The 25,860-nt window shown below is 43.7% G+C and overlaps 1 protein-coding gene across 1 annotated transcript in view; it reads right to left on the bottom strand.

The window, feature by feature from the left end:
- Positions 1-4,556: 4,556 nt before the first annotated feature.
- The window catches only part of GRIN2B (glutamate ionotropic receptor NMDA type subunit 2B), a 204,932-nt gene continuing 183,628 nt past the window's right edge, over positions 4,557-25,860 (bottom strand). Inside the window, exons 10-13 of the mRNA XM_058805276.1 lie at positions 13,394-13,554; positions 10,312-10,499; positions 8,279-8,517; positions 4,557-6,464 (exon numbers count right to left, since the gene is read on the bottom strand). Of these exons, the coding sequence (XP_058661259.1) occupies positions 4,557-6,464; positions 8,279-8,517; positions 10,312-10,499; positions 13,394-13,554 (2,496 nt within the window). The remainder of the gene's footprint in view (positions 6,465-8,278; positions 8,518-10,311; positions 10,500-13,393; positions 13,555-25,860) is intronic.

Here is a 25,860-nt window from a genome sequence, read left to right as displayed (position 1 = left end):
CTGGAAATTGAAGTACCAGTTCCCTACAGGCAAAGTTCATACTTTGATATTGCTGAGCATTCTGAACCCACTGGGGTTCTCACCTGGAGAGTTCTGACAATGCATGCTGGATTTCAGAGAGAATGGGATTTTTTGTTGTTGCTGTTGTTGAGGTGGGGACGGTGTGCTTCATTGTCTCAACTGACAACAAGTTCTGACTGCAGCTTTTCTTGCCTGCTTAGGATGTGACATTGCAAGCTCTGATACTGCCCTCACTGGGAGGCATGATGGGGAGACAGAGAACACCAGCCTGCGTTGTGCTGCACTACAGTAAAAAGCCGGTGTGAATACTCCAACAAGGTTTATGATGTGGAGATCCATGGCTGCAAGTTCTACCTGCCAGCTGCTTTCTACTGTGTATGGCACATTTCTGATATTTTTTGCATATTTCCTCCATCTCCTTCATAGACATCCTCCTTCAGCTGAGTATATACGCTCCAGTACCACTTCAGAAGAACATGGCTCATGAAAATACCTCTCAGAGAGCCATGCCTCTGGCTAGAAGTGAGGAGGCAAATGTCAGAAACACTGCCAAAGGTGCCTAATCTTTCCTGGGAGGCTGTCTGCAAATAATCAGTAGAGGTCACCAACTGTAGAGGACACAATGGTTTTTGCTCAGTATTCTTGTGTGCAGAAAACTTCAGAGAGAGGAAATGTTCCCAGCCACTGCCCCAGAAAATACTGGTGTTTCTACAGCAGAGAGAGAGAAATGGTAAGGCAGGGGATGTGGAGTTTTGTCAGGCTCTGGTATGAAATCCCATTCTTTTCTGGACAGGTAATAAACAGCACATGGGTGGTTTTCTAGTATAGACAACACCTGCTGCTAATATTACCTGTTTGATTCACTTGAATACTTACAATGAAAATACACCAAATCTAAAATTCTAAATATATAATCAGAGTTTAATAACATCATTGATTTATTTTCTTGATTATGAATTATACCCTCCCCCCTCCCACCCCTTCCCCTTCATCTCTGTCCCAAAAACTTGTTGACCTGTCAGAACTAAAATAAACAAAGCAACCAGAAAAGATCACTTATAGGAGAAAGGATTAACCTGATGGACACGTGGCCTAATATATTATGGGAGAAGGCAAAATACCAGACTCCTGTGGTTAGACCAGTGGTTCAGTCCAGAATTTCCAGTTCTTCTTTTCTGGTTGCCCTAGAGCATTCATTTGAGTGGTTTGTGGCACAGTTAATATTTGTAGAGCACTCAAAGTGTTAACAGTGCTACAACAGTAAGAATACTAGATAATGATTTTGGCAAACTATCATTTGCCGATCAGTGGAACAAGGGACAGACCAGTTCGGAGAAAATACGAACCAACTTTCAACCCGGAACACAAAAATCAGAACCTTTAAGAAGAGATTTGAAAAAAGTTCCATTAACTTCTTTTTGGTTTGTTTTCAGCTTAATTTCCCTGCAGAGCCACCCTCCAGGTTTCCTCGTTCCAGGTGGGGAGGGACAGAAAAGTACCGAGATAACCACCAAAGAGATTAGCTGCCCTCGTCAGCTGTCAAGCTTCCCAACCCCAAGCCCTTAGGAAATACCAGAAATTATCACGAGCTTTCCCAGGTCCAAGATTTCTAAACCAAAGTAGCATTGGAGAAGTCTCTTAATGTCAAAATGATGGTCCAACCTGAGTGGCCAACTTGATGGTTCACCCCACCACTATCAAGACAGTGTAGTGCCTTGAGGCCCAAATTCCACAGAGAGATGCTGGTACAGAGAGTTTATATGCAAAAAGGAATTGGGGGTGCTCCCATCAAAACATGAAACCCTGCTGGCAAGGCTTGAAGTGACGTTCCGGCGTCTTCCATTCATGAAGATAAAGGTGACAGGGCAATACAAGGGGCCTCAGGGGAACACAACACACATGGGTTTCTCTCTCTCTCTCTCTCTCTCTTTTTTTTTTCCTCATTCATACGGCCTCGACCTGCGTAAACCGCTTCCAAAAATGCAGCCTGAAAAGTCATAGAAAACAAACAGAACGGAAACAAACTTCCCCTCCCTCCCACCCCACGACCTGAATATTCACAAGAAGAGAAACACCAATTTATACAAAAACGCAATAAAAAAGAAATATTTACAAAAGAAAGGAACGCCTTCTTGGTGGCCGCTATCAGAGGTGTTCTGACAAGCTGCCGTGTGTTCTGGATTGCAGATCGCTCTGTTAATTTGTTTGGTTTCTTTTTTTACTCTTTTCCTTTTTGTTCTTGTAATGAGAGAAGAGGGAAAGAGTAAGAAGTGCCCTTACCCCAAAGACTAGGGGGTGGCATCACAAAGACTCTTCCCCTCTTTTCTCCTTAATTTCCTCTGTGAAATATAAGAAAATATTCCCCTCACCAACCCTGCCCACCCTCTCCTCACACACTTTGACTTTACAGGAAAATCCCACCCTCCCCCCTGCCTCAGCTTAAAAAATAAATAAAATAAATAGGTAAATAAATAAAAGGCCTTCTGTTGGCTTAAAAAGAGAACGACAAGATAAAATCAACCATGGTGTGGTGAGGAATGTGAGAGAGGTGGCTTGCAGCTCAAGAAATGTGGCTCATAAAGACAGGGCTGCCATCTCCCTTCAGAGTCAATCCTCAGCAGTGTCCCCATGCCCTCAGCACAGGACTCTCTCAACCCTTCACCTGGTGAGCCATGGTGATTGAGACACTGGGACAGACCCAGGATAAGCCATAGAGACTTTGCCATATCTCTCAGGATGGGAGAGGTCAGTCCACACCCCCACCTCTGGAGATAGATGACATATGAAAGGTGTGCTCAGCCTCTCATTCCTACCATTGCTCCTTTTCCTTTAGTTTAGCTTGCATCTAAAATGATACAATGAAAAGAAAAAACACTCTTGTTGATACTAAGTGCACCAGGAAAGCTGTCACTACAACTGCAGGGATGGGAAACCCTAGGCTATTCCAGCTTTACACCTGTGCTAGTATCTCTCTCTTTCACACAGAGGCACACACACACGTACACGCACATCTCAGCTTTGTACATCTTCAGTCTTCAGCACAAGTTTCTGTGCTCTCTGGCATTTATTCAAGCACATCCCTTCCCAGGAAGACAAGCTGTGTACTTCCTCTGTACATTCAATAGTAAATATACACATGTATTTCCCACGGGTGCATACACCCTCCTCCCATTTTCACATGTGCAAGGAGGCATTGAAACAGTCCACCAGCACCACCAGACTCACCCTTCTATGGCATTTCTTTTTTCCTTTCCACCATTGGCAGAGGGCACCCTATTCTTTTTCTTCCAACCTGCTGGCCAAGTGTAGAGAGAGCAGAAGGATTAAGCTCCTTCTTTCTCTCCCATCCTTGCTGAAAGAACATCCCAAAATGGGTTTGGTGTCCCCTGAAGTGACAGTGAAAAAACTCCCCACCTTTCCCTATTATTAAGCTCTGTTCTACTGTGTTTGTTCTCCAGACACCTCAAAGGATACTGGGTTTATTTTGCTTTCTTCATAGACATTTCAAGTATAAAGTTATTGTATATACTTGCAGATAGACAAACCCATACTATATACTGCTCCCACCCTTGAAGAATGTCAGAACTAGTGAGCAGCTCACAGCTAACAAACCAACCCTGTTCCTCTTTCCTCAAATCCTTCTTATTTCTGTGCAAACCAGCATCTTTTGTCTAAGTTTGGGAAACCAACCCTGGAGTCAGAGAGGCTCAAACTCCTACTCCACTTCTTTTCTCTATCTCCCACTGGTCTGCCATAGATTCAATGGCTGTAATAAGCCATAGTGAAACCACTAGCCTGACCTGCAGACAAATCTTCCCTCCCTCCCTCCACACCCCCCAGCAGACAATTCAAAATTTTAGCGTAAAATTTCTCAGCATATACGCAAATATATATATATATATATTTCAGCCCTAAACCCCCATAGTCTTCACAAAATAATGTAACAAGAACCTCAATATACCTAACATGTAAGTGCATCATCAAGTTAGTGTTGTTATTCTCCCTTCACTTTCTCCACGTCAAACACTACTCTTTTCTAGGCAGTTTTAGGAACAGTTGCCTGAGCAAGCACATTTTCCTGCATGTCCATTACACTGCTGTTGCTGCCTCCTCCTGTCACACACACACACAGAGACGTGTGCGCACATGCCTTTCCCTGCTGAGAGCCAGCAGAAGTGAACACTAAAGTCACTGCTGCTTCTCCTCAGCCCACCCCTTCCCTGCCTTTTTCTCTGCTTCCTGAAACCATGAGCAAGGATATCCAACTCTGACATCACTGTAAAGTGCAATGGCCAGGAATGGAGGAGAATGGGAGGAGCGAGAACATGGAAAAAGAGATAAAACGGGAGGCTTGGGAAAGGAGGAGGAGGGGAAACCAAAGAGGTGGCACTTGTCACCAGTGCTGCACTACTCACAACTCCAGTATCCCACAAACTAAGGACGACTCAGGAGAGTAGCTGATGGGATTGATCCCACCCCACCCTCCCATGCTCCACATACATCCCCAGTCCCTCCCCGCGCTGTTCCCCTCTCACTCAAACGTCAGACTCAATACTGGAGAGTTTCTCATAAACATGCCCGTTGCTGGAGCCATTGAAAGCCCTGGGGTTTTTGTTGTTAGGCACACAGGGGTTGGACTGGTTCCCTATACAGATGTCCTTCTGGAAACGGGCTGGCACAGCCCCATGAAGGGCTGAGACCACCGGCTTGTTGGTGGTGACAATGGCTCGGAAGTCTGGCCTGGCTTTGGGCCCTCCTGCCACCACAGGCTGCCTGAAGAAATAAGATTTGCTGCCGTGGAGCAAGCATTGGTCATCCCCAAAAGTTGGGATGAAAGGGTTTTGGGTGACCCGGTCGGGGTAGAGCGACTTGCTGAGCATGTAGCCCCCACTGCTGCCGGGGTTGTTGTGGTGGTGGTAGCTGGTGGCGGGCACTGAGGACTTGTTGTTGGCAAAGGTGGTCTCACTGGCTGGCATCTCAAACATGTGGGCGTAGGGGCTCCCCTCCAAAAAGCGGCCCTTGTCCTTGAGGCTGACGCTGCGGGGGGCCAGGGCCGAGTCATCCTTCTGCAGGTCCACAAAGGTGTCGTAGGAGTGCTGCCGGCGGAGTTTGTTGCGGTTCTTCTTCTGCACCTTAGAGGCAGAATTGGAAGGGCTCTGAGGATATTTGGAGGAGGAGGTGGCACTGGTGGCCACGGGCACAGGGGCAGGCGGCTGGTCCAGCTCTTGGAGGGAGTTGTCCTCACTGATGTCGTACAGGTTGCCTGCTTTCTTGCAAGCCTCACAGCGGATGCAGGCCTGGCGGGTAGAGTTCTGCCCCACCGTTGATGGTGTGTAGTTGTGCAGTTTAGAAGGACAACTGCGGCAGAAATTAGCCCCGCTCCGGTCTTCCCAGTCTAGATTGGTCAGGTTCTTCTCCCATGGCGCTGGGACCCCACTCACAACACTATGCTTGTGCTCATTGCTTCCACCAAACTCGCCTGAGCCGTGCTTGTGATGGGCCCTGTTAGTGCAGGATCCACCCCCTCCTCCTCCCGTGTCACGCTTAAAGTCATCTCCCCGTTCTTTGTAGATATCCGTCAGGTCCACGTGCTCCCAGTGTGGTGAGTTCTCCTTGGTCCGAAACTGGTCAAGGTAGAAGTCCCGTAGCCCTTCCTTGTCCCTGAAGTAGCGCTTGTGGTCAGGTGAGCGGGGCGGGCGCCGGCGGTAGGCCAGCTCTATCTCATCAAATTCCCTCCGGGACTTGGCGGAGGCTGGGCGCTTCTTCAGGCTGTCCTTGTACTGCTGCTTCCGCCTCTTGGCTGCATTGCCCTCAATGTTGCCATAGGTGACCGTGTGAGTGGAAATGTCAGAGACGTCTGAGCGGATCAGGTCGTCGTGGGTCCCACTACCCCCGTAGCGGTCACTCTTGAAGGAGAACTTGCCATAAAGGTCACCTAGCTGGCTGTGCTTGGCAGGGGGTAAGCCCAGGTCCAGGGGCTTCTTCCCAATGGAGCGCGACTGGGCATTGAAGGGCGGGTTGTCACAGTCATAGAGCCCGTCAATGGAGCTGGTGCTGCCAATGCTATGGGGGCGGTGGTGGTGGTGGTAGTGGTCCTGATACACATTGCTGTCCTTCAGCTGGAGATTGCCAAAGGTCCTTTCCACCTCACTAATGTAGTCACTAAACAGGTTCTCCTCGCAGGGGGGGTTGTTGTAGGATTTGCAGTCTGAGTGGGTGAAGCTGCGGCGGTGCTCAGAGATGTCGTAGACGGATGACTCGCGGCGGATAAAGTCCAGGGCACTCTGTGGTGAGCCGTTGACCCCTGACAGGTTGGCCATGTTCTTGGCTGTCCGAAGCAGGCGGAGGATGTTGGAATGGGTGTTGTTCATAGTTGCTGTGGGGGAGTTCATTGCTGACTGGCGTTCTTCAATGGCCACGCCGTGGATGCAGCTGTAGATACCCTGAAATGAGAGAAAGAAAGGAGGTGAGCAGTCCTGCAAAGAATACACAGAGGGGGACCTAAACTGGTAAGCACTCTGTGCATCAAGGTTCTGTTCCTGTAGGATAGTAGGGCCTATCAGCCTTCCATCGTGAAGCACAATCAAATCAAATGAAATCAGATCTGCTGTACCAACCCTTGCGGTTCTGACCCTCTTTCTACCCTCACATTTTTCTTTTCCCTCCATTCCTCTTCCTCTGCTTTGTTCCAAGTTGTATCACCAGGATGGAGGAATGTCTGCTTGCATCTGTGAGAGCTAGTCAAATCTAGTGGGTATAACACAGAATTGTAAATGGGGACAATAATATCTTTGGGAATAAAAGAATCAAGACAAATGATTCTGTGGGGATGAGAGGACAAAAGTCTGTTTTGGCCCCTGAAAATCATCTGGGCATCAGTGAATCAACAAGACAGGAGCTATCTTAAAAGGGAACAGCTTCATTTGTCATAAACTTAGTTACCTTTATCACCACTACAGATTAGAGAAGGAAACAGAGAAAGACCAGAGCTCTAGGACAGGTATTTAGATATTTTGCATGTGGTTGACTGAGGTACAATAGAATTCTTAATTGCATTCTGTTAAATTTAACAATGATAACAGGCTCTAAATTGACACCCCTGAAAGCAGAAGTCCTCTACTCAACCTCAAATCAGATAACAGAAAGGCCCAATTTCCACACATTCTCCACAAGCTCATTTCACCCATGACTGTTTGCAAGGGCTATTCCTAGGAACAGAACGAAAGGGGCTCCTTTATTCCCTGACCTTCCAAGTGGTGCCTGATGATTAATGTCAATTGTGAAATGGACACCATCACATCATGTTATCATGGTTTCTCAGCAGCTAGCAGATGATGAACACTTTTCAGACCTTTCACCAACCTGGCCCAGGTCTAACAGATAACCACAGAATGAAATAATCTATTCTTAGCTTAGGGTCACCAAACACAATGCCCCATCTCATCTCCAGACTAAACCACATTAGAAACTAACAATATAGAAGAGAGGCTGTGCCCTTGCATTCTAAAGGCTTTGTCATTTCTCTTCAATATGTTATGCAGCAATTATATACTCCTTGTACAATCAAAGTAACTTCTGCTACATCAGATGCTGAGCTAAAAAATGCCAAGGTTTGACCTCACTTCAGAATAGATCAGGAGAATGGACCAGTGGCTTGAAAGAAGGAACATAAAGCTCCAAATGGGATACTGCTAGCAACACTAATAGTAGAAGATGACTCAGAAATGGCTAGAATCTGTTTTAAATGTAAATGTTGTACCCTAAGGCAGATTTGCATAAAGCAATTGCTAAGTTTATGTGGTCATCCTCTGTAAAAAGATTTCTGCATAGTTCAGGGCATGGCTTTCAGTTAAGGACTTCTGACTGTCAATGAAGGCACACTTCTAGTTAACAAAAGGTCAGCTGAAAAGCCGTAATTTAGAGGACAATGTAAAACTCTTGAATATCTAATCATGCCATCCATCATTACTTGATTACAACTCACAACTGACTTTGGAGGAGCAAACAGTAACAGTTAACTTGTCTTTTCCTGTTTTCATCTCCATGTGAAATTTCCCTTTCCTTTACCATAATCCAGCAGAGACCAGAGATGTCACAGAAAAGAACTAACATGTTTTTGCAACGTTAACAGTGCAAAGATGACACTGTGAAGACTGCCACCTGTGTATTAGACAGTCTTGGTGGATATTCCCATCCCCAGCACCTAGGACTGTGTAAATAAAGCCTCTGTTTGTCCCTGACAGTTACTGGCACTCACCCTGCTGATGGAGAAGACCACACCAGGCTTGCCAGAGCAGACACCCATGAAGCAGTGGCGGAATTGCCAGTAGAAGAGATGCTCACAGATGAAGGTGATGAGACTGAGGGCCATGGCTGCTCCCAACATGTAGAAGACACCTGCCATGTTATCTATATCCAGCTGGCTGCTCATAACCTCATTCTTCTCATTGTGACAAATGCCAGTGAGCCAGAGAGCTTCCAGCTCCTCCATCTCCCCTAGAATGACAGACAGGAGGAAAGAAACAGGTTAGATAGTCCTGCAATGGCTGAAGAGCTCAAACTGGGGCATACTGAAAGCAAGATCTAATGTAATTTCCAGTCTTCACGTTCTTTTTCCATATCTCCAACATCCATAAAATATCCTGACTGCCCTTCTGATGTGGGCAAGTGCCATTTGTCACAGGAAAGTCAACAGCATTTTTCCAAAGCTGATATTAGCCATAACAAGCTGTACCACAGGACACAGCTATGATGCTTGCACTGATGTTTACACTGAGATCCTGAAACAGTTGTCCACCACGTGACTGAAGACCTGGCTTCACAAACTTCCACTTTCATTAAGTCAATGAAGGGAAAAATTAGTGACTGATAGTGGTAGACAAAAATTAATCACTTCTAGATGAAAACATTGTATGTTTCCAACTCGGAATCAAAATATTGACTGTTTTCAATCAATTTTTGTTTCCATCATATCCATAGCTCATTAAAACCAAATGCAATGTTCCAAAAAACATTTGAGTATTTTTACTTGTTTTTCTTCCCTTCAATTTTGTCCAAATTCAACACTTACAAGGGCTTTGACCAATCAAAAATTTTACTAATTTGTATCAGCTATGAGCAAATGTTCTGTACTCTAATTTCATACACCACTTACTACCATTATGGAGCTTTCATGAGGGGTGAGAGAGAGGTAAACATTCACACTCATGCATGAATATTGGGACATTCAGAACAAACTAATTTTGCAGGATGACAAATTGTTTCACGCTTTTAGAAAAGTTTGTTTTTCACGTTTTCCATCTCCGGTCCGGTGTCGGGGGAAAAATCCATACATTTAAGTAGTGCCATAACAGATTCTTTGATGCTTTGTGGAGAACTTATGTCCTTCTCTGAAATAATACATACTAGGCCTTTTAAGAAACAGAACAATCTATCTGTCAGGTGGCCAATTTTCTGAAGTATGTCCAAGTTATGTTCTTTCCATATTTATAGTACTGTATGCTATTTTCAGATTTCAGGGGAGAAAAAGAATACTTATAAATAAAATAACCAGTGAATTTTATTTATTCATAAAAAAAGGACACAGGAAAATGTAATGTGAAATGGAAAGACAGGAAAATACTTGCGAAAAAGGAATTTATTTTCTTATGAACAGTTTTTGTTAATACCAGCATTTTCTCTGTAAATTAAGAAGTGAACTATGTAACTATAATGTTCTAATTAAAAACTCATTCCAAAATATGGTTCTGAGCCTCAAGTTTTTCTTGGTTTTTTAAAAATTTGGTTTTGGGCTATTTTTAGGTTTTGGAAAGTCTGATTTAGCTCTTTCATCCATAAATATTTATCAATTCAGTAAAGTCTGCATGAATTGATCCTGTCTGGAGCTATAAAGTATGGAATAACCACAGACAATCCAGTATGATTAGTGGGTTTGGTCATGGCAAAACCTCAAAGCTAGTGAAAAATTCACACCAGAGTTCTTGTTTTTACAAGATATTTTTCACAGAAGATATTTTTCACAGAAGATATTTTTCAAACACACATCTGATCCTGTTCTATGAAAACTTTAGTGCTTTTGGCACTAAAGGCTTTTGATGATACCACTACCCTGCATCAATAACAAGAGTGACATTCTCGCATTTTTGGTGTGTTGCCTCTAAAAAAACCCCATTAATAATTCCATGTTCTCAACTCACATCTGAAGCACCAGAGCTAGAAAATTCCATTCTTTACATGCAAAACTCGGTATTTCTTAGGAAAATTCCAGCACTTCTCTTTCCTGTCACTTACCATCTCCAAAAAGCTGTAGAATTGCAAGATCAACCTGGCGCTTCCAGCCTGAGTCCTTCTGGATGGCAATGCCATAGCCAGTGGAGGCAAACACTTTCCCACTCCCAATTGTCACCAGCTTGCAGCCTTCATCTCTGCCAGCCATGTAGTTTAGCACTGCTGCATCATAAATGAAAGCATCCAACTTCCTGTACAGAGGCAAGAAACAAGAGGGCATAGTACAGAAAACATAATACCTGCATAAAATCAAAGGTGGTTTTAGCAAGCTAAGGAAGAAATTAACCTCTTTAATATGGACTGCAATATGCCATGTAGAATCATAGAAAGCTTTGGGTTGGCAAGGATCTTAAAGACCCCTTAGTAGCAACCCCCATGACATGGGCAGGAACACCTTCCACTAGATGAGGTTGCTCAGAGCGCTATCCAGCCTGGCCTCAAACACTCCTAGAGATGGGGCATCCACAACTTCATCACCTCACAGTAAAGTGCCTCACCACCATCATGCAAAAGATTTTTTTTCCTAATATCTAATCTTTCAGATTGAAACCATTCCCCCTTGTCCCATCACTACATGTACTAATTAAAAGTTTCTCTCCAGCTCTCTTGTAGGTTCCCTTCAGGATGGTCACCCTAAAGTCTTCTGAACAATCCCAATTCTCTCAGCCTTTCCTTGTGGAGATGTGCTCTATCCTTTTAATCATTTTGGTGGCCTACTCTGGACTCGCCCCAGCAGGTCCATGTCCTTTTTTGTGCAGAAGACCCCAGAGCTGGATGCAGCACTGCAGGTGGGGTCTCACCAGTGCAGAGCAAAGGGGCAGAATCCCCTCCTTCATCCTGCTGCCCACACTCCTTTGGATGCAGCCCAGGATACAACTGGCTTTCTGTGCTGTGAGTGCCATTGCTGGGTTGTGTTCAGCCTCTTGTCCACCTGCACTCCCAAATCCTTCTTGGCAAGGCTGCCCTTGATCCCTTCATGCCCTAGCTTGTGTTGATACCCGCGGTTGCCCCAACCCAGGTACAGCACCTTGTTCTGGGTCTTGTTAAACCTCATTAAATCTTCATGTGCCCACTTCCTGAGCCTGTCCAGGTCCCTCTGGATGGTATCCCATCCTTCAGGTGTCATCTTTACTTTCACCATACTTAGATTAAAATCTAAGCCTAAAGCTGTTTCACAGGTGAATCTGGGTTATAAATGAGAATCGTCTATTTCTTTCTGACTATGTGCTAATCATCATTTCTGATCTTAAAGGAAATTTGGAATACACACATACTGCAAGATAAAGATGAATGAAGAGGAAGTCAAGGGGATCTATATCCTTAAGAATAGCTTATATTTCTCTACTGCCTTTCATCTCAAAAGAATCTAAAATGCCTTATAAAATATATTAATATTAGATAGCAAAGTAGGGATTGAAGTAAGGAAAATATTTTCTCCAGTTCAAGTACTGACATGACTTAGCTGAGAAAAATGATTTTTTTTCAAATCAAATACAGTCAGGACATTATGTTTAACCCCTCAGTTACTGTGAAAAGTACTACCAGATCTTTACCAATGTCAACTGGCCACGAGAGCAGCTTTATAGTTTACCCTGTTGAATTGGTCTTTGTTAAAGAATTTTCAGTTGAAAATCACAACAAAAATTCTGTTTCAACACAGAGAAATCCCCATTATGGACTGTGTAGAGAGCACAATGGCCTGGTGAGAACCTTTTCACACTGCAACAAATTGATTTGGATGTGGGGGACAGTCTCAGGAGGCTGCATCTTCCACAAACCCAAAGACAGCTGATGAGTAAATCCTCCCACTAGATCTGAAATGAAACATTTTCTAATAAATGACCTAAGATCTTCCAGTTGCACATTATCTCTCACATACTAAGTTTACAATACACCTCCTGCACATATATTTACAGTACAGTGATTATCTCAGTACAAGTGCTTCTCTGTGAGGAAGTCTGTCCAAGGGTGAACATGAAGTCAGGATGACATCTATCACAAGAGATGACCTCTCTCTCACCAATATATTTCCAGGACAGTGCATATTTATTTCCTGAATGATGACTATCCTGGCAAATGTACTTTCCCAGGATGATATCCAACTATGGTACAGCCATTTGCAATGGGCTGCAGGCCTCTGAACCTGGCAAACAGGTTTAGGAATATTCAGTCAATCTAGTAATTAAATTGGCTGAACATCCTAATTTGTGCTTTGAAACGAACTTTCTCCTAAGAGTACAACATGAGTGTAAGCAAAAATGTTTTTTATTCACTGTGGCTGGGCTCTGACAACCAAAACGATCAGTTCTGAGAGCAGGTCTTTAATTACAAAGGACAAAGGTTTGCAAAATGTCATTTTGACTTAGGTCCTTTGCAGATTCCCTGTTATTAAAATGGGATGAGCTATTCAAGCATGCTTTTTGCTAACGATTTTTCCCATGTCTCCAAAATTACCTAAGGAAATGTTTACATTTTTATACTTCCATATTATTCAAATAATGTTTTGTTTAGCCCTTGATACTAAAATATTCCAGAGAGTGGGCTACTTCCAAACTATTTGCTTCAAACCTACCTTCCATTATACTGTATTAGCTGGCGATACACTGGGGTGGGATTAGTCTGACAGCTTCCTGATTAACATAATCTTTTACACACAGAAGGAGGGAAAACAAAGGAATTTCCAGAAGACAATATAAATGCTCTGAAAAAAAACTTTGTCCACAGAGACCTGTGAGCTTTTCTTCTGTATGCATAAAAACCCATCAGCATGAAACATCTTGATGAAGCAAGGTCTTGGGGACCAACACACACACGGATTATGTACACAGGGATACAGTAGATCCTCCTTTTCCTTTTTTAAATTCTTATAAACACAGCAAATCAAGAAACTTTTAAAAAGTATCAATAGAAAAACCTGGTAAAAAGAACCACAGAGTCACTCTCCTGTGCTACTGTGGTCTTGCTATACTTTTAACCATGGAATGACAATCCAGGTTCATTTTTCAAACCCTAAAACTTAAATTTTCCAGACAAGCATGCAAAAAGGCAGATTTCTGTGGTGAGTAAGCATGCAAGAAAGCCTCACCCAGTCTTCAGCGAGAACAAAGCATCGTCCACACCCCTCTGATTGAACTTCACCATGTAGCTGTGCATTTCAGGGTAGTTGTTGCGGATGTTCCTTTCCGTGCTGCCGTTGGGAACTGTCCCGAAGCGGAAAGGGGGCGAGAAGTCATTTGGTTTCTGGAACTGAAGAGACAGGAAAAGGAATATTTCTCACAGTCTTTCAGATGGAAACAGTCATTGGGTTGGGAGAACATCAGAAGGTTGATCTGATTTTATTTTACTATCATGCAGAAAACATAATTGAAAAGATATTTTATTGTTTTCAAAGATGAATATCTCCTATTAATGCCAAAGACACAAGAAGTAAATCTGAGGAAGTTGTTCTTTTTCTCTACTCTGGATTAAGTGCATAAAATAGTCAGTGATCAGAGATTAAGTAGGAGGTAAAATGGAAAGGGAAAATGTAACAGTGGTGCTGGAAAGGGAATAAAAGATAAAAGCAAAATGGAAAGGGAAAATGTAACAGTGGTGCTGGAACACAGTCAAGAAACGGTTTCCAATAAAATCTATGTGATGTGCTTTTTATCCACAAACTGTCATTTAGTTCCTAAGAAGTATCTTTTTCAGCTCTGTGGATGCCTTTACACTTCCTGGTCCTGACAGAGATAGAAAAGTAATTAATGAGCAGAGATGCCTCTCAGCACACCTCACACCCACTTCACCAAGCAAATTATTAGCTTTCAAAGTTTTGGGCACATGTCCCAAATAAAATGCTGTTAGTGGCTGCAAGTTACTAGTTACATTTGATGCCCAGAACAGAGCTGGCAGAACACTCCAAAGCTTTTGCTGCTCACAAGAAATACATTCATCATATCATTCCCCCACGGCTGCAAGCCTCTGAGATTTTATATGCCACTTGCTTAACTCAAGTCATAATCAATGCTCTCTGGGATTTTGTGAGGAGTAAAATTTAGACTGTCAATTATCAAGACTGCTTAAAACCCCTAGAACCATCAGATGAGAAGGAGCACAGAACTATAAACTAGGATCTGAATAAGCAGTAACGAAAAAGATGCAAAGGTAGGTTAAATGGAAGGAAGCCTCCTCCTCTCTGGATCTATCAAGCAGTAGCTTGCCTAGTGTTATTTCTTGGCTCCCAAGTGTGACTGTGTATTTCTATGATCCTGAGAGGCACACTGAAAAGAGGCTAATGGTCACACCAAAACCATTTAAGAGCAGGAGTGCACCTGGGTCATGAATACGTGCAGTCATGCACTGCCACCTTCTACAGGGATGCAATCCACAGATAGTTCTAGCTCAAAACACGTGCAGATGAGCCTTGTTCTTGAGCTCTACTTAAAGCCATTTGGGAACTTGGTCAGCTCAGCTGAGGAGGCCAGAGCAGTGTATCTCGCTCACATCTCAGCCATGAGAACAGCTAGAAGCTGGGTCTGTGGGTAGATTACACACTGTTCACTTGTTTCTGTGCACCAGCCAACTCATCTCTCCAGTCTGGATGGCAAGAGGGGCCAACTTGCATGTGCATGTGAATGTGTAAGAGAGAACACGTGTCCTACTGCTTTAAGCCAATAAAAAAACATCGGGGCTGTTTTTCTGAACTCAGGCTAGTGCATCACCAACAAAACAGAAGTTTCACACAGCATAAAACAGACTGTAAGGTGTCTCTTAGAACTCTGTCACACCCTCTAGGGAGGAAGAAAACTCGCAGCTATCAAAGACTGTAATGAAAGCAAACTTTGATGGGAGGAAAATCACCGCAGCATGCTAAAATTATTCTTTTTTACTAAGCTGATTAAAGCAGCAGCCTAGGGGACCCATCACAAGGAGGGCACTGCCATGCCAGACACAAAGAAACACAATCTCTCCCCTGACATGCTAAACCAGGAGATTGCAGCATGGATGGGCAACTTGCTTTCCCAGAGGCTGCAGAACCCCACCTTAAAGGCATACAGGACATTCCCATTCCCACAGAGCCCCCTGACAGAGTGCAGCCAACAGGAGAAGCATCAGGCTGGCCTGACCAGCATTTGTGTGACTGAGTTTTGGCCAAGTCCATTTTGTACCTCCACCCTCCATTCCCAGTCATACAATCTCTGCTTTTGTCTGCTTCCATCATGGTGCCTACAAACTGGAGTAAGAAGGATTACAAAGGCAGGCATTTCCCTGTGATAAGGGAAATAATCCCAGCTCTGAACTATCTTTTGTTCCCACACTGTTCCAGAGCCCATAATAGCAGCCACAAGTGAAAGGTTCCAGAATCTCCTGGGCAATCAATAAATAAATGAAAACACTTCTGTTGTAAGAAATTACTGTTTCTGGCTACAGGAAAGGCATATTTCTAGAGAAAGAGGCCAGGTTGATGACTTCTTCAAATTCACATACTACTCATTCATTCACCAATCCTTACCTCCTGCTGACTCCTTAGTCAGACCAGATCTTCAAATGCAAATAACTCTACACACACCAACATGCACACACACTTCTTCAGCAATAGCTTGGTGAGCAGCAAGACAGGAAGTGATATGAAAGGATCCATGCGGGGCCCACACCAGACAATTTTAGCCTGAATGCCCAAGAGGAACACAGATCCCCAGCTAACCTAGCCTAATGTTTACAAAGCTGAAAGTAAGCAATGTCCAGCTGACTCCACAGTCCCTGCAGCCAGAGATAAGCAGCTACTTCTCCCTATTTGAGAAGTAATAGCAGTACATGCATGGAGCTTTCTGATGGGAGATAGCAGTTCAAAAATCCCCATGTGTTGCTTGGCAGTAAGTGGGCACAGTTCAGTCCAAGGATGAAGGGATCTCCAGTGAGCTCTCCAGAGTAAAAAAGTATTGCATCATTCTGAACTAACTTCTGTCCCACACAGCTCATCCTGAGGGAACAAGAAGATGTGTGAACCTTCCCAGAAAGTTCATGGGACAGATGGGGAAGGAGTGTGTCCTCTTCTGCCAACAGAGTAGAGGAATGTGTGGAGGAGCTGGAGATGATTTGTAAGGAGGAAAGTAAATTGACAGATTGTCAAAGAGCTCAGTAAGGAAAGCCACTTGTTTGATTTCTCCCAGGGGCCGGGACCGTGACCCTGGATCACAAGTATCATCCCCAGGGAAGCAGGGCTCTTTGGCAGACGGGTCTGTAGGGAGTCTGAGACACGAGGGAGGAGCTGATGCACAATGCAGGGGCCATTACATGGAGGAAGCCTGTGCAGAGGTAACCTCAATGCTGCAGGGAACACTGACAAAGGAATTAACCACAGATGTGGACAGAAAGGGTCAGAATGTAGATTAATTAGAGAACTGTCCCATTATTTCATGCAAAAATTTCTCCTGTCAGAGCTTTAAGTCACAACAACTTCACTCCAGGCATCTGCAAAGAGAAGTCCTGTGAGATTCTGGCAAAAAAAAAACAAAAAAAAAAAAAAAAAAAAAAAAAAAAAACAAAAAAAAAAAAAAACCCAAACAATCCAAAAACAGTGGTAATGGGGGAAAGGAAGGTAAGCAACTACATCAGTTGCTGAGAAAACCCAGCTGTACAGGGGCCACACTTGTAGGAGCTCCACATTGTACCTGCCTGCAGCAGGACACCTGTCCTGCTGCCCAGCTCTACCTGCCTCAAGGGGTGACTGCCTGTGAGGAACCAGCAGAGCTCAGCTGCAGTCCTGCACCCAAAGAGCCCCAGACAGAGATGTATCCCTCTTGCATCCTCCCACTCATTCACCGTGGAACCTCTGCTGGGAGATGCTCCCCTATTATGTACCCAAGGTGGTGTGCACATCCTCTCACCCCTGAAAGAAGTCCCACTTGCTTCACATCAATTGTGAAGGTGGATGCTAGAGTTGGGGTGGAAAGCAGGCACCGAGGATGCCTGAAGGGCTGCAGTAGCTCTGGGCCATGAGATATCTATGTTCAGAGCCCAGTGGCTGCCTGCCTCTTCAACCCCTCACTCCACAAACTGAAATTAAGGAGCACTAAGTGCAAAGCAGACCTCGGCTTTGCAAAAGTAATCTCTGTGAGTCAGAGAGCAGAAATCTTCCTCCTCTGGAGAGCAATAAACACACAGGCTGGAAGCTGTTAGCACATTCAGGGCAGAGAGCTCCTTTGCCGCTCCTCTCCCCATCTCTCCATGAGCGCTGTCGACAGCGGCAATGAAAGCGGGCTGAAGTGGCTCGGCTGGCAGAGCTGTTTCATTAGCAATTTGGAGCCGTGCCGTGCAGAAAGCAGCATTGTTCTCAGATGCTCACATATCAATCTGCATAATGAAACAGGTGATAGGAGCTCTTCCCATTCATGCAGCAGCAAATGGAGGGGATTTAGAGATGAGGGGAAGGGGTTATGTCTAATTGGCGACAATTAATTTGATGAGAATTTTTTTTTTCAATATATTGTCTATCACCGAATGGATCCTACAGAAAAGCACATCTGCACTTATTTATCTGCCTCATGTAGGCCCTGTTTACACTGTAAAGTGTTTGCCAATAGCATTGAAAGCAGTTTCCCAAACTCAGCAAGCTTTTGCTACAAAAAGTCTCTTTTTTATCAGCCGATCTACTTTTACACTGCTGAAAAAAAGCCCAAATCAATGCACTGCTGAATAACATAATGAGCTGGCAGAACTTGGCACAAGAGTGGGTGCGTGGGTGTGTGGGTGTGTGGGTGTAGTGCTTTACCCTTACACAGCCTCCCTGGAAGGGCTCCTTACACTCTGTAATGCCCTGATGACCAGTTAAAGTTTTCTACCGCAGAGAGCTCCACAGCTCTGACCCATCAAACTGAGAGCCACAAATTCAGCTCCTCCGCTAGCTGCAAGTCCAAAAGAGCTTAAGCCCATGTTAGATACTTTTGAGCTCACTTCATTTACCCAAAAGTAAGTGCCAAGCTGAGATGCCTAGGGAATTTCACCCCGGGAACAGGTCTCTCATAGTCCCTGTGTCAAATTTGCCCACACCTAAAATAGCTCTAGACATCTACATCAGCCTAAATGAATCTAGCCACTAGGCCATTCAGCACTCAGGGCATCTCCCACCAAAAGCACAGGGAGCCAACCACTATGGGGAGCAACAAGCCTGAAGTGCCCACCACCCCCCTAATGTACAACTTCTTTGCATTGCCCAAACATCCTTGATTGTCTCCTCTTGTTCTGGTTCAGCTGTATGTCACTGCAGTCAGCTTGCCCCTTTCTTCATTGCCTGAAAATCCAACCAGGCTGTTTGCACAGGAGCTTCCTTCAGAACCTTAAAAATTGAAGAATGGGTCAGTGGTTTCCAGATCTAACTCTGAGGTAGCTCTATGCCTGTACTTAAGTCCTGATAGGTTACACATGTCCACAGCAGCATGTCTTGCCATAGCTGCCTTCTGTGTCTGTCCTCTGTTTTCAGCTAGGAAATTAATTCTGTCACAGCTAATGGACAACTCTCAAAGAGAAAAAGCTTGGTTTTTTCTTATCCCCAGAATATATAATTTTTGTCCTCAAGCTGCACCATAAACAATGTCACAGAATCCCAAACCTGTATTTGACCCTGAGAAGATGTCTCTTCCACCTCTGTCTCTCCAGTGAGTCTCTCCTGGGCATCACCATTCCTGACAGCTCTTAATCCAGTTCACTGTGGAAGATGGCTGGAGACTCTTCTATTCCCTGGACATTGCCCACCAGAGCTTTACTACTAGAAAGTTGTTCCAAGTATCTGAACTAAAGTCTTCCAGCTGCAAATACAACTGCAATATTTTCTGTTATCTTGTCTGTGGGCAGGGAAATCCAAATAGTTTCTTCTTCTCTGAAGGTGAATTTTATGTTTTTGAAGACCATTGTGTTGCTGCTTCTCCATGTTCTTTGACTGCAGCTAAAGAAGCCCAGTTTCTTTAGTCTTTCTTTGCAAGCTGTGGACCTGCAACCATTCTTGCTGTTGTCCTTTGGCTGTATCCTGCACGTCTTTCCTTTACTTACCTTTGGTTGGGGAACATATATGTTCACCAATCAAGAACAGATCTAATCCCCATATCAAGAACCATATCTTGATGGTTCCACCATATCAAGAACAATCTGATCAAGATCCAAAAATGCTGAGATAATATTACACTAAAAAAGCTTGCAGTAAGGCAACACAAACAATGCTAATCAGAGTTCATGCTTATTATTCCTCTTCTCAGGGCCTCTCTGCATTATATCATGTTTTGTCAATCCTTCATTTTCAGCTTGCAAGTTCTTCAAAGCTGCAACTCTGTCCTGATCTGCATCCAGGTAGCGACCAGTTTGTTTCTGGAATGTCAATCAACACTGCCAGCACCATCTTCAGAGCTTTTACTGTATTCCCTTCTTTCTGCGGTTGGATTGTGCACGTAGGCACATCCACAAACCCATGGCCCCAGTCCCCTGTCCTGCTAGAGGAGGTGCTCTACAGATTTCGAGCACAGAACTTGCAACTGCTGGTGGCTTGTTGTTGTAGGCACTGTAAAATTGACAAAATTGAATCCCAGCTCTGAGTGGACTAGCTGTGCCAGCCCAACAGCATAGGCAGAAAAACATACTGCAAACCTAAATCTTAGCACTGGTACAAGTCTGTGAGGAGAGCAGACTAAAGTGACTGTGCTGCTTATTCTCTATTATTAATGACTCTTGTACAGATACTTCTTGAGATTCATTCCTAAAGCATCCCTCTCCTCTGTGCACAGTCATGTAGTTTTGACATTACAGACATTTTTTATTTCCAAGGTGGAACTCTCAGCCATTTCCAAGTGACTATGAGTTTTCAGATCGTCCTTTTACCCTAGCTCTTTTTAGTTCCCTCCTGCATTCCGTCACAATAATATTCTCTGCCTCTTCAGCAGTGGCTGGGACTCCTCAAGCTCTGAATCCAGTTGCCACATCAACTCTTCCTGAAACCCCAGTTTCGTTTCTTCGCTAGTCAAACAACATGTCTGGATGCATAAACAAACAAAAAAAAAGGAAGCTAAAAAAATGGGGACCAAACAGCACCAAATCAAATATGTCAATTTTGGGAGGGCATAAAATTACCCTGTCCTCCCTCAGACTTTGACTTTGTGGTTTATCTTATTATTCAGTACCCAGTGATGTTTCAAATTCTCTGTCTTGCTTTGCATAGCGCTTTCACCCATGAATTGCTCTAGATAAGTCCAAGAAAGGAGTTATCAGTTAGTGCAGCTGACTGCAGTGAACTTGGCAGAGAATTCTATTAAAGTCCCTTTTAAAGGAAGATGTAGTGTGGGTCAGACCCACAAACAAGAAAGAAAAATATCTGTGAATGTCTGTTGGTGAAATATGGACATGTATGGGTCAGGAAAGGGAACAGAGCAACCTGGTGACAATGCAGAGGTGGGGGGGGGGGGGCAGGTGAAAGCAAAAGAAAAGAGTTCAAATATAGCAACTTTAAAAATAGTTGTCCTTGCAAAATAACTGAGATGAAAGCAGAGATCCAATTGGTGGAAGAAGCCTCCATCATATGCAGTTATTGCCAGAGCAGCGCACACAGTAGGACTGTGCAGGCTCTTTGCAAGCTAGATTGCCATGTACAGACCTGCTCTGTTCCACTCCTGCACCCTGGGCAGGGCAGCATCCCCCCAAACAGACAGCATGTCAGGGATCCCACGTCCTCCATGGACACACCTGCTCGTGCCTGCTGCCACCACACTGCCTTGACGCTGACCCAGGCCTGAGGGGCCCCTGCAGGATCCCACATCATGAACAGACAGAGCCCACCCACCACCAGCACACCTCAGCCTTCCGCGTGGGGCAAGTGCGGGAACATTACACAGGCTCTGCGCAGTTTCTCCACCTGACAGGCAACAGTAAAGCCTTAAATATTCCTCAGAACACATGTGGCACTACATAGGCTTCAAGTCACTGCTGGGTGTCCCTCAAGTTTGACCAGAAATCTGCAGGAATCACTGAGCTTCACCAGTCAGAGCCAAAAGCTGCAGTGTTTGTACGTACGCTATCAGAGCACCACAGTCATAGCTGTTGCAATGAAGAGTGCTATGAAATCATAGCTATGGTGCACTTTAATCTTGGTTGCATGCATGTAGAGGATGGAGATGATCTGTTTATCCAGCATCAAATCATGCCATGTATCTAATTCTTCAAAGTCAGCTTCCTTGGAAGGTACACACAATGGGACAAAGGGTATCTACTGAATAATACCAGGCAAACACAAAAGAGAAATTCATGAGGTAGAAAGATGCCACTTACTACACTCATGTTAATATCATTAGGAGTGTAGATGTTCATTCAGAGGGAGAAAATTAACTGATTAAAAAGACCTTGAGAGGAGAGGTGACAGCTAAGTACAGAGGAATTTGAAATCTGCTTTGTTTGCACATGAGACAGCTGGTTAACAAATTATGAAACACTCTGAGAAATTCAGAGGATGTAGTTTGGTGGGGAAGCAATTCCATTTTTCACCCATTTTCACTAACAAAGGAAGGTCAGATCCTCCTGTCTTCTGAATACTAAGAGTAGCCAACCCACTATTATGTGGGTACTATCCACTGGGCAGCAGGGTGAAACCTTGCACAAGCCTGGCAAACCTCCAAAAGACTTCACAGGGGCTATAATTTTCATCCAAGCAATTTTAAAAGCTTAGTAGTTACATTAGTGCAATTTCTTAAGCACATCTGTAGGGCAGAGATGCAAAGCAAAAAGCAGGGCACTTCAGACAGGGCAGCACCTTCCCAGAGCTGGGAGATAATGCCTTCCTTTAACCTTCTGATGAAAACTGCCTCCTACCTGCAAGTGAAAGACAGAGAAATGAAAGCCACATCACTCCCATGTGAGTCCTGGGACACTGAGCTACATCTGGAGTAAACAAGTCTAATGGGCCACCCAGATTATGGGGAAGCTTGACCTTGAGTAGCCAAAGGCCTGGGAGAAGCAGGGCAATAAAGTAAAGTAAAGCATGCAGTGAAGTAAAAATGTTTGGAAAGATACAACCTGCCAAGTATTTGTCAAGTATATGTATGTGCATATAACTCCAAATGTCACAGTCACTAGGCATCAGGAATGAAAGTGTGGGGATACAGCTGTTGTATTTTTGGGGTTTTTTTTGTTAATCCTGTAGATTACTCTCATCCCTTCCCCACCAGTGATTCAGCCCTGATCATTCAGCTGAAGGAGGTCAGCTCTCATCTCTCAGGCTGCCAAATTTTGGTGGCAGGGCCATTGTCTTTTACTTGACTGCAAAGTGCCAAGTACATTTATGGTACCATATAAATAATAAATAAAAATATTCATTGTTTTCCTGTCCGCTGACTTATACTGATGTGAGAAGCAGGACAATCCTTTGCTTCCCTCTCTCACTCTCCCCCTTACATAATTCTCCAAAGACAGCTTTTTCCAGACTGCCAAGCAATTAGCACAGAAGCAACCAAATTTACCCACTCCCTCCAAAGGGGATAGCTCCAAGAGCTGCTGAAAAGGCAGATGAAAAGAAAGGGTCAGTGGTGGCCAAGGCCTCGAAAAGGCCAGGGTGCTGTGGAGAGGGAATCCAAAAGCTGCAAGCTAAGGACTACGCCACGGCCCCATCCCCAAAGTCCCTCATCCTGCAACTCTCATCTGTACCTGAAACAAAACCCAGGGGTTTGCATTTCCTCCTTTCCAGCAAGGATGAACTAGGCCGACAGTCTGACTCTGAGTATCCCCTCCCCTCACATCTTACCTGCTTAAGTTCCCAACTAAACTGCATTTTAGCTGTAGAAATCCTAAATAGTTCCATTAGAAGATTTTACTGTCATTAAATAATAGAATGGGGTGGAAGGGACTTTAAAGACAATCTAACCCCAATTCTCATGCCATGGGCAGGGACACCTTTCACTAGACCAGTTGCTTGGAGCCCCATCCAACCTGGTTTGAACAGTTCCAGGGATGAGGCATCCCCAACTTCTCTGGGCACTGCTTCCTGTGCATCATCACCATCACAGCAAATAATTTTTTCCCTAATTCTTAATTTAAACCTATTCTCTTTCAGTTTGAAGCCCTTACCCCTCGTCCTGTCATTACATGCTCTTGTTAAAGTCTCTCTCCATCTTTCTTGTATGCTCCCTTCAGGTACTGGAAGGCCACAATTAAGTCACCCTGAAGCCTTCCCTTTTCCAGGCTGGACAATCCCGGTTCTCTCAGCTTTTCCTTGTAAGGAGAGATGCTCCATCCCTTTAATAATTTTGGTGGCCTCCTCTGGACTTACTCTAGCAGGTCCATGGTTCTTTTTATTCAGTAGACAACACCTCAGAGCTGGATGCAGCACTGCAGGTGGGGTCTCACCAGTGCAGAGCAAAGGGGCAGAATCCCCTCCTTCATCCTGCTGCCCACACTCCTTTGGATGCAGCCCAGGATACAACTGGCTTTCTGCGCTGTGAGTGCCATTGCTGGGTTGTGTCCAGCCTCTTGTCCACCTGCATTCCCAAATCCTTCTTGGTTTGGGAGTGCAGGCTGCCCTTAATCCCTTCAACCCCCAGTCATTTTTGATACCAGGGAAGTCCCTGCAGATGAACAGAAAAAGAGAGAATCATGCGAGACCAAGTGAAGGCTAAAGCACACTGCAGCCTCCTTGTTGCTCTGCACTGTACAGTGCTGAGGTGAAGAAAAAGAGGGAGAATGACAAAGAAACTAGGATTGAAGCAGGGGGAAAACAAAACATGTTTGAAGAGCCACTGACTTTAAATATTTATAGCCTTAAAAAATCTACTGAATCACATTTTAGCATACAGGCACAGAAGTTTGTTCCAAAGATCTCAGAAAGCATAAAAATTATCCAAATACAAAGACTGCAGAATGTCTAAAAATCTATGATAAACACACCCATCTGCAACTGCAAAAAAAATCAAAGATTATATTTATGTATACAATAAATGTGTCACAAAATAGAAAAATCTATTACTAACATATGATCAGCTGTAGCTCTTTAATAGCTATTTATTAATAAAAAAACTTCTAGCATAAATGTAATTACACACAGTACACATGCATTATGTGTGTTTACACATAATATATAGCTACACTATATAATATTTTAAAATACTTCTTACTATAGCACCTGATGATTTACAAGGACATGCAGAGAAACAATCAAATTTTAAGCCATAATATTTCAGACTATCAGTGCTCTGAGTTTGTTACACTTCACTATGAACCAGTGTTTATTTTATTAAGCACTGTAGTGGATACCACTGTTATTGATAAAGATCATATTTAAGCAAAAGGCACAGTTCAACTCATTTACAAGGAGATGTACCCCTAGGGAAGCACTGTGGAAAGAAATTCAACTCTACCCCATGACATAAGGTCTGGAGATTCAAGAACCTCTTTATTTTGGGGAGGATTTTTTTGTCAGGTATGGTGCATCATATTTACGCATTTTGGAAAAGGTTATGATTTATCACAAGAGGACAGGATTGGAAGAGGCATGGTCCTTCTTCTGTCTGCCTAACTCATATCTCCACAAAGGTGTCCTGACAATAAAAATCATTCTGCTGTTGAAAGATTACCTACTTTCTGCCTTTGGACAGTGCCACATAAAACTTCCTTTGTATCCTGCTGAAATGTGAGGAAGTACCACAAATGTCAGTTAACACTAAATATTTAATCCTGTGGAAGATTTGTACTGCCTCCAAGTTATCCAGTTAGACAATCTTCCCCTTGTAGAGCTCAAGACTGACCCTCACTTTAGTCCTCTTAAAAAACATCTAGCAGAAGGTGTCTGCTCTGCATTTCCCTGGACTTCTCCAGAACAGGTATTTGTTGTACAAAAGCTGCAAGCTCAGGGAAGCATTTAACTTCAATCATGTGAATAATAGCCCATTGACTTTAATGTCACCACTCATGAGCACAAAGTTAAGCACACGATTAAGTCTGGGATCCCTGCATATCTGGGATCCTTGTATAATTTCGATTTAATGTGCCACAAAGTACAATGTGGGAAATAATTCATTTTTCAGTTTCACAGCCAAGCATCTATTACTGCCAGAAAAGAGCAGATTCTTTTCTTTCTGTAGGTTTTTCAGAGTCTTTTTGTAGGTTTTTCAGTGAGGCTTTTGTTTTGTATCAACCTGAAATGTTCCATTCACCTCAGATCTACCTATATTGTTTAGTCTTCCAATTATCTCTGTCTGTCCCCTTCCTTTGTTACAGAAAAAAAAGAATCTTTTTTCCACTTTCTTCCCCCTTAAATGTAGGTCAGTTTTATGAGTAGTGCCTTTAGAAAATGACATGTCAAAATACATGTCAGAAATATCAAAGTATTTTGTATAAAGTGTACTAAAATGAGCTATTTTGGAAAATACAGAAATTCCTTCTGCCTTCTTATACTCTCCTCAAGTTTGTTTTTTTTTTTTCATAAAAATACTGCCCAGTTTTAACTTCAAAACCTACCTTTCAAGAAAAGAAATAAACTCATATCTATTGAAAAAATAACTGACCCATGCTGCATTTGTCTCAACATTGCATTAACATCTTGAAAAGCAAATA

This window comes from Ammospiza caudacuta, chromosome 5 (genome assembly GCF_027887145.1).
Source record: "Ammospiza caudacuta isolate bAmmCau1 chromosome 5, bAmmCau1.pri, whole genome shotgun sequence".
In the NCBI taxonomy this organism is placed as follows: Eukaryota; Metazoa; Chordata; class Aves; order Passeriformes; family Passerellidae; genus Ammospiza; species Ammospiza caudacuta.
Note: the sequence above shows the minus strand (reverse complement) of the source record. Positions and strands in the feature narration are given on the sequence as shown.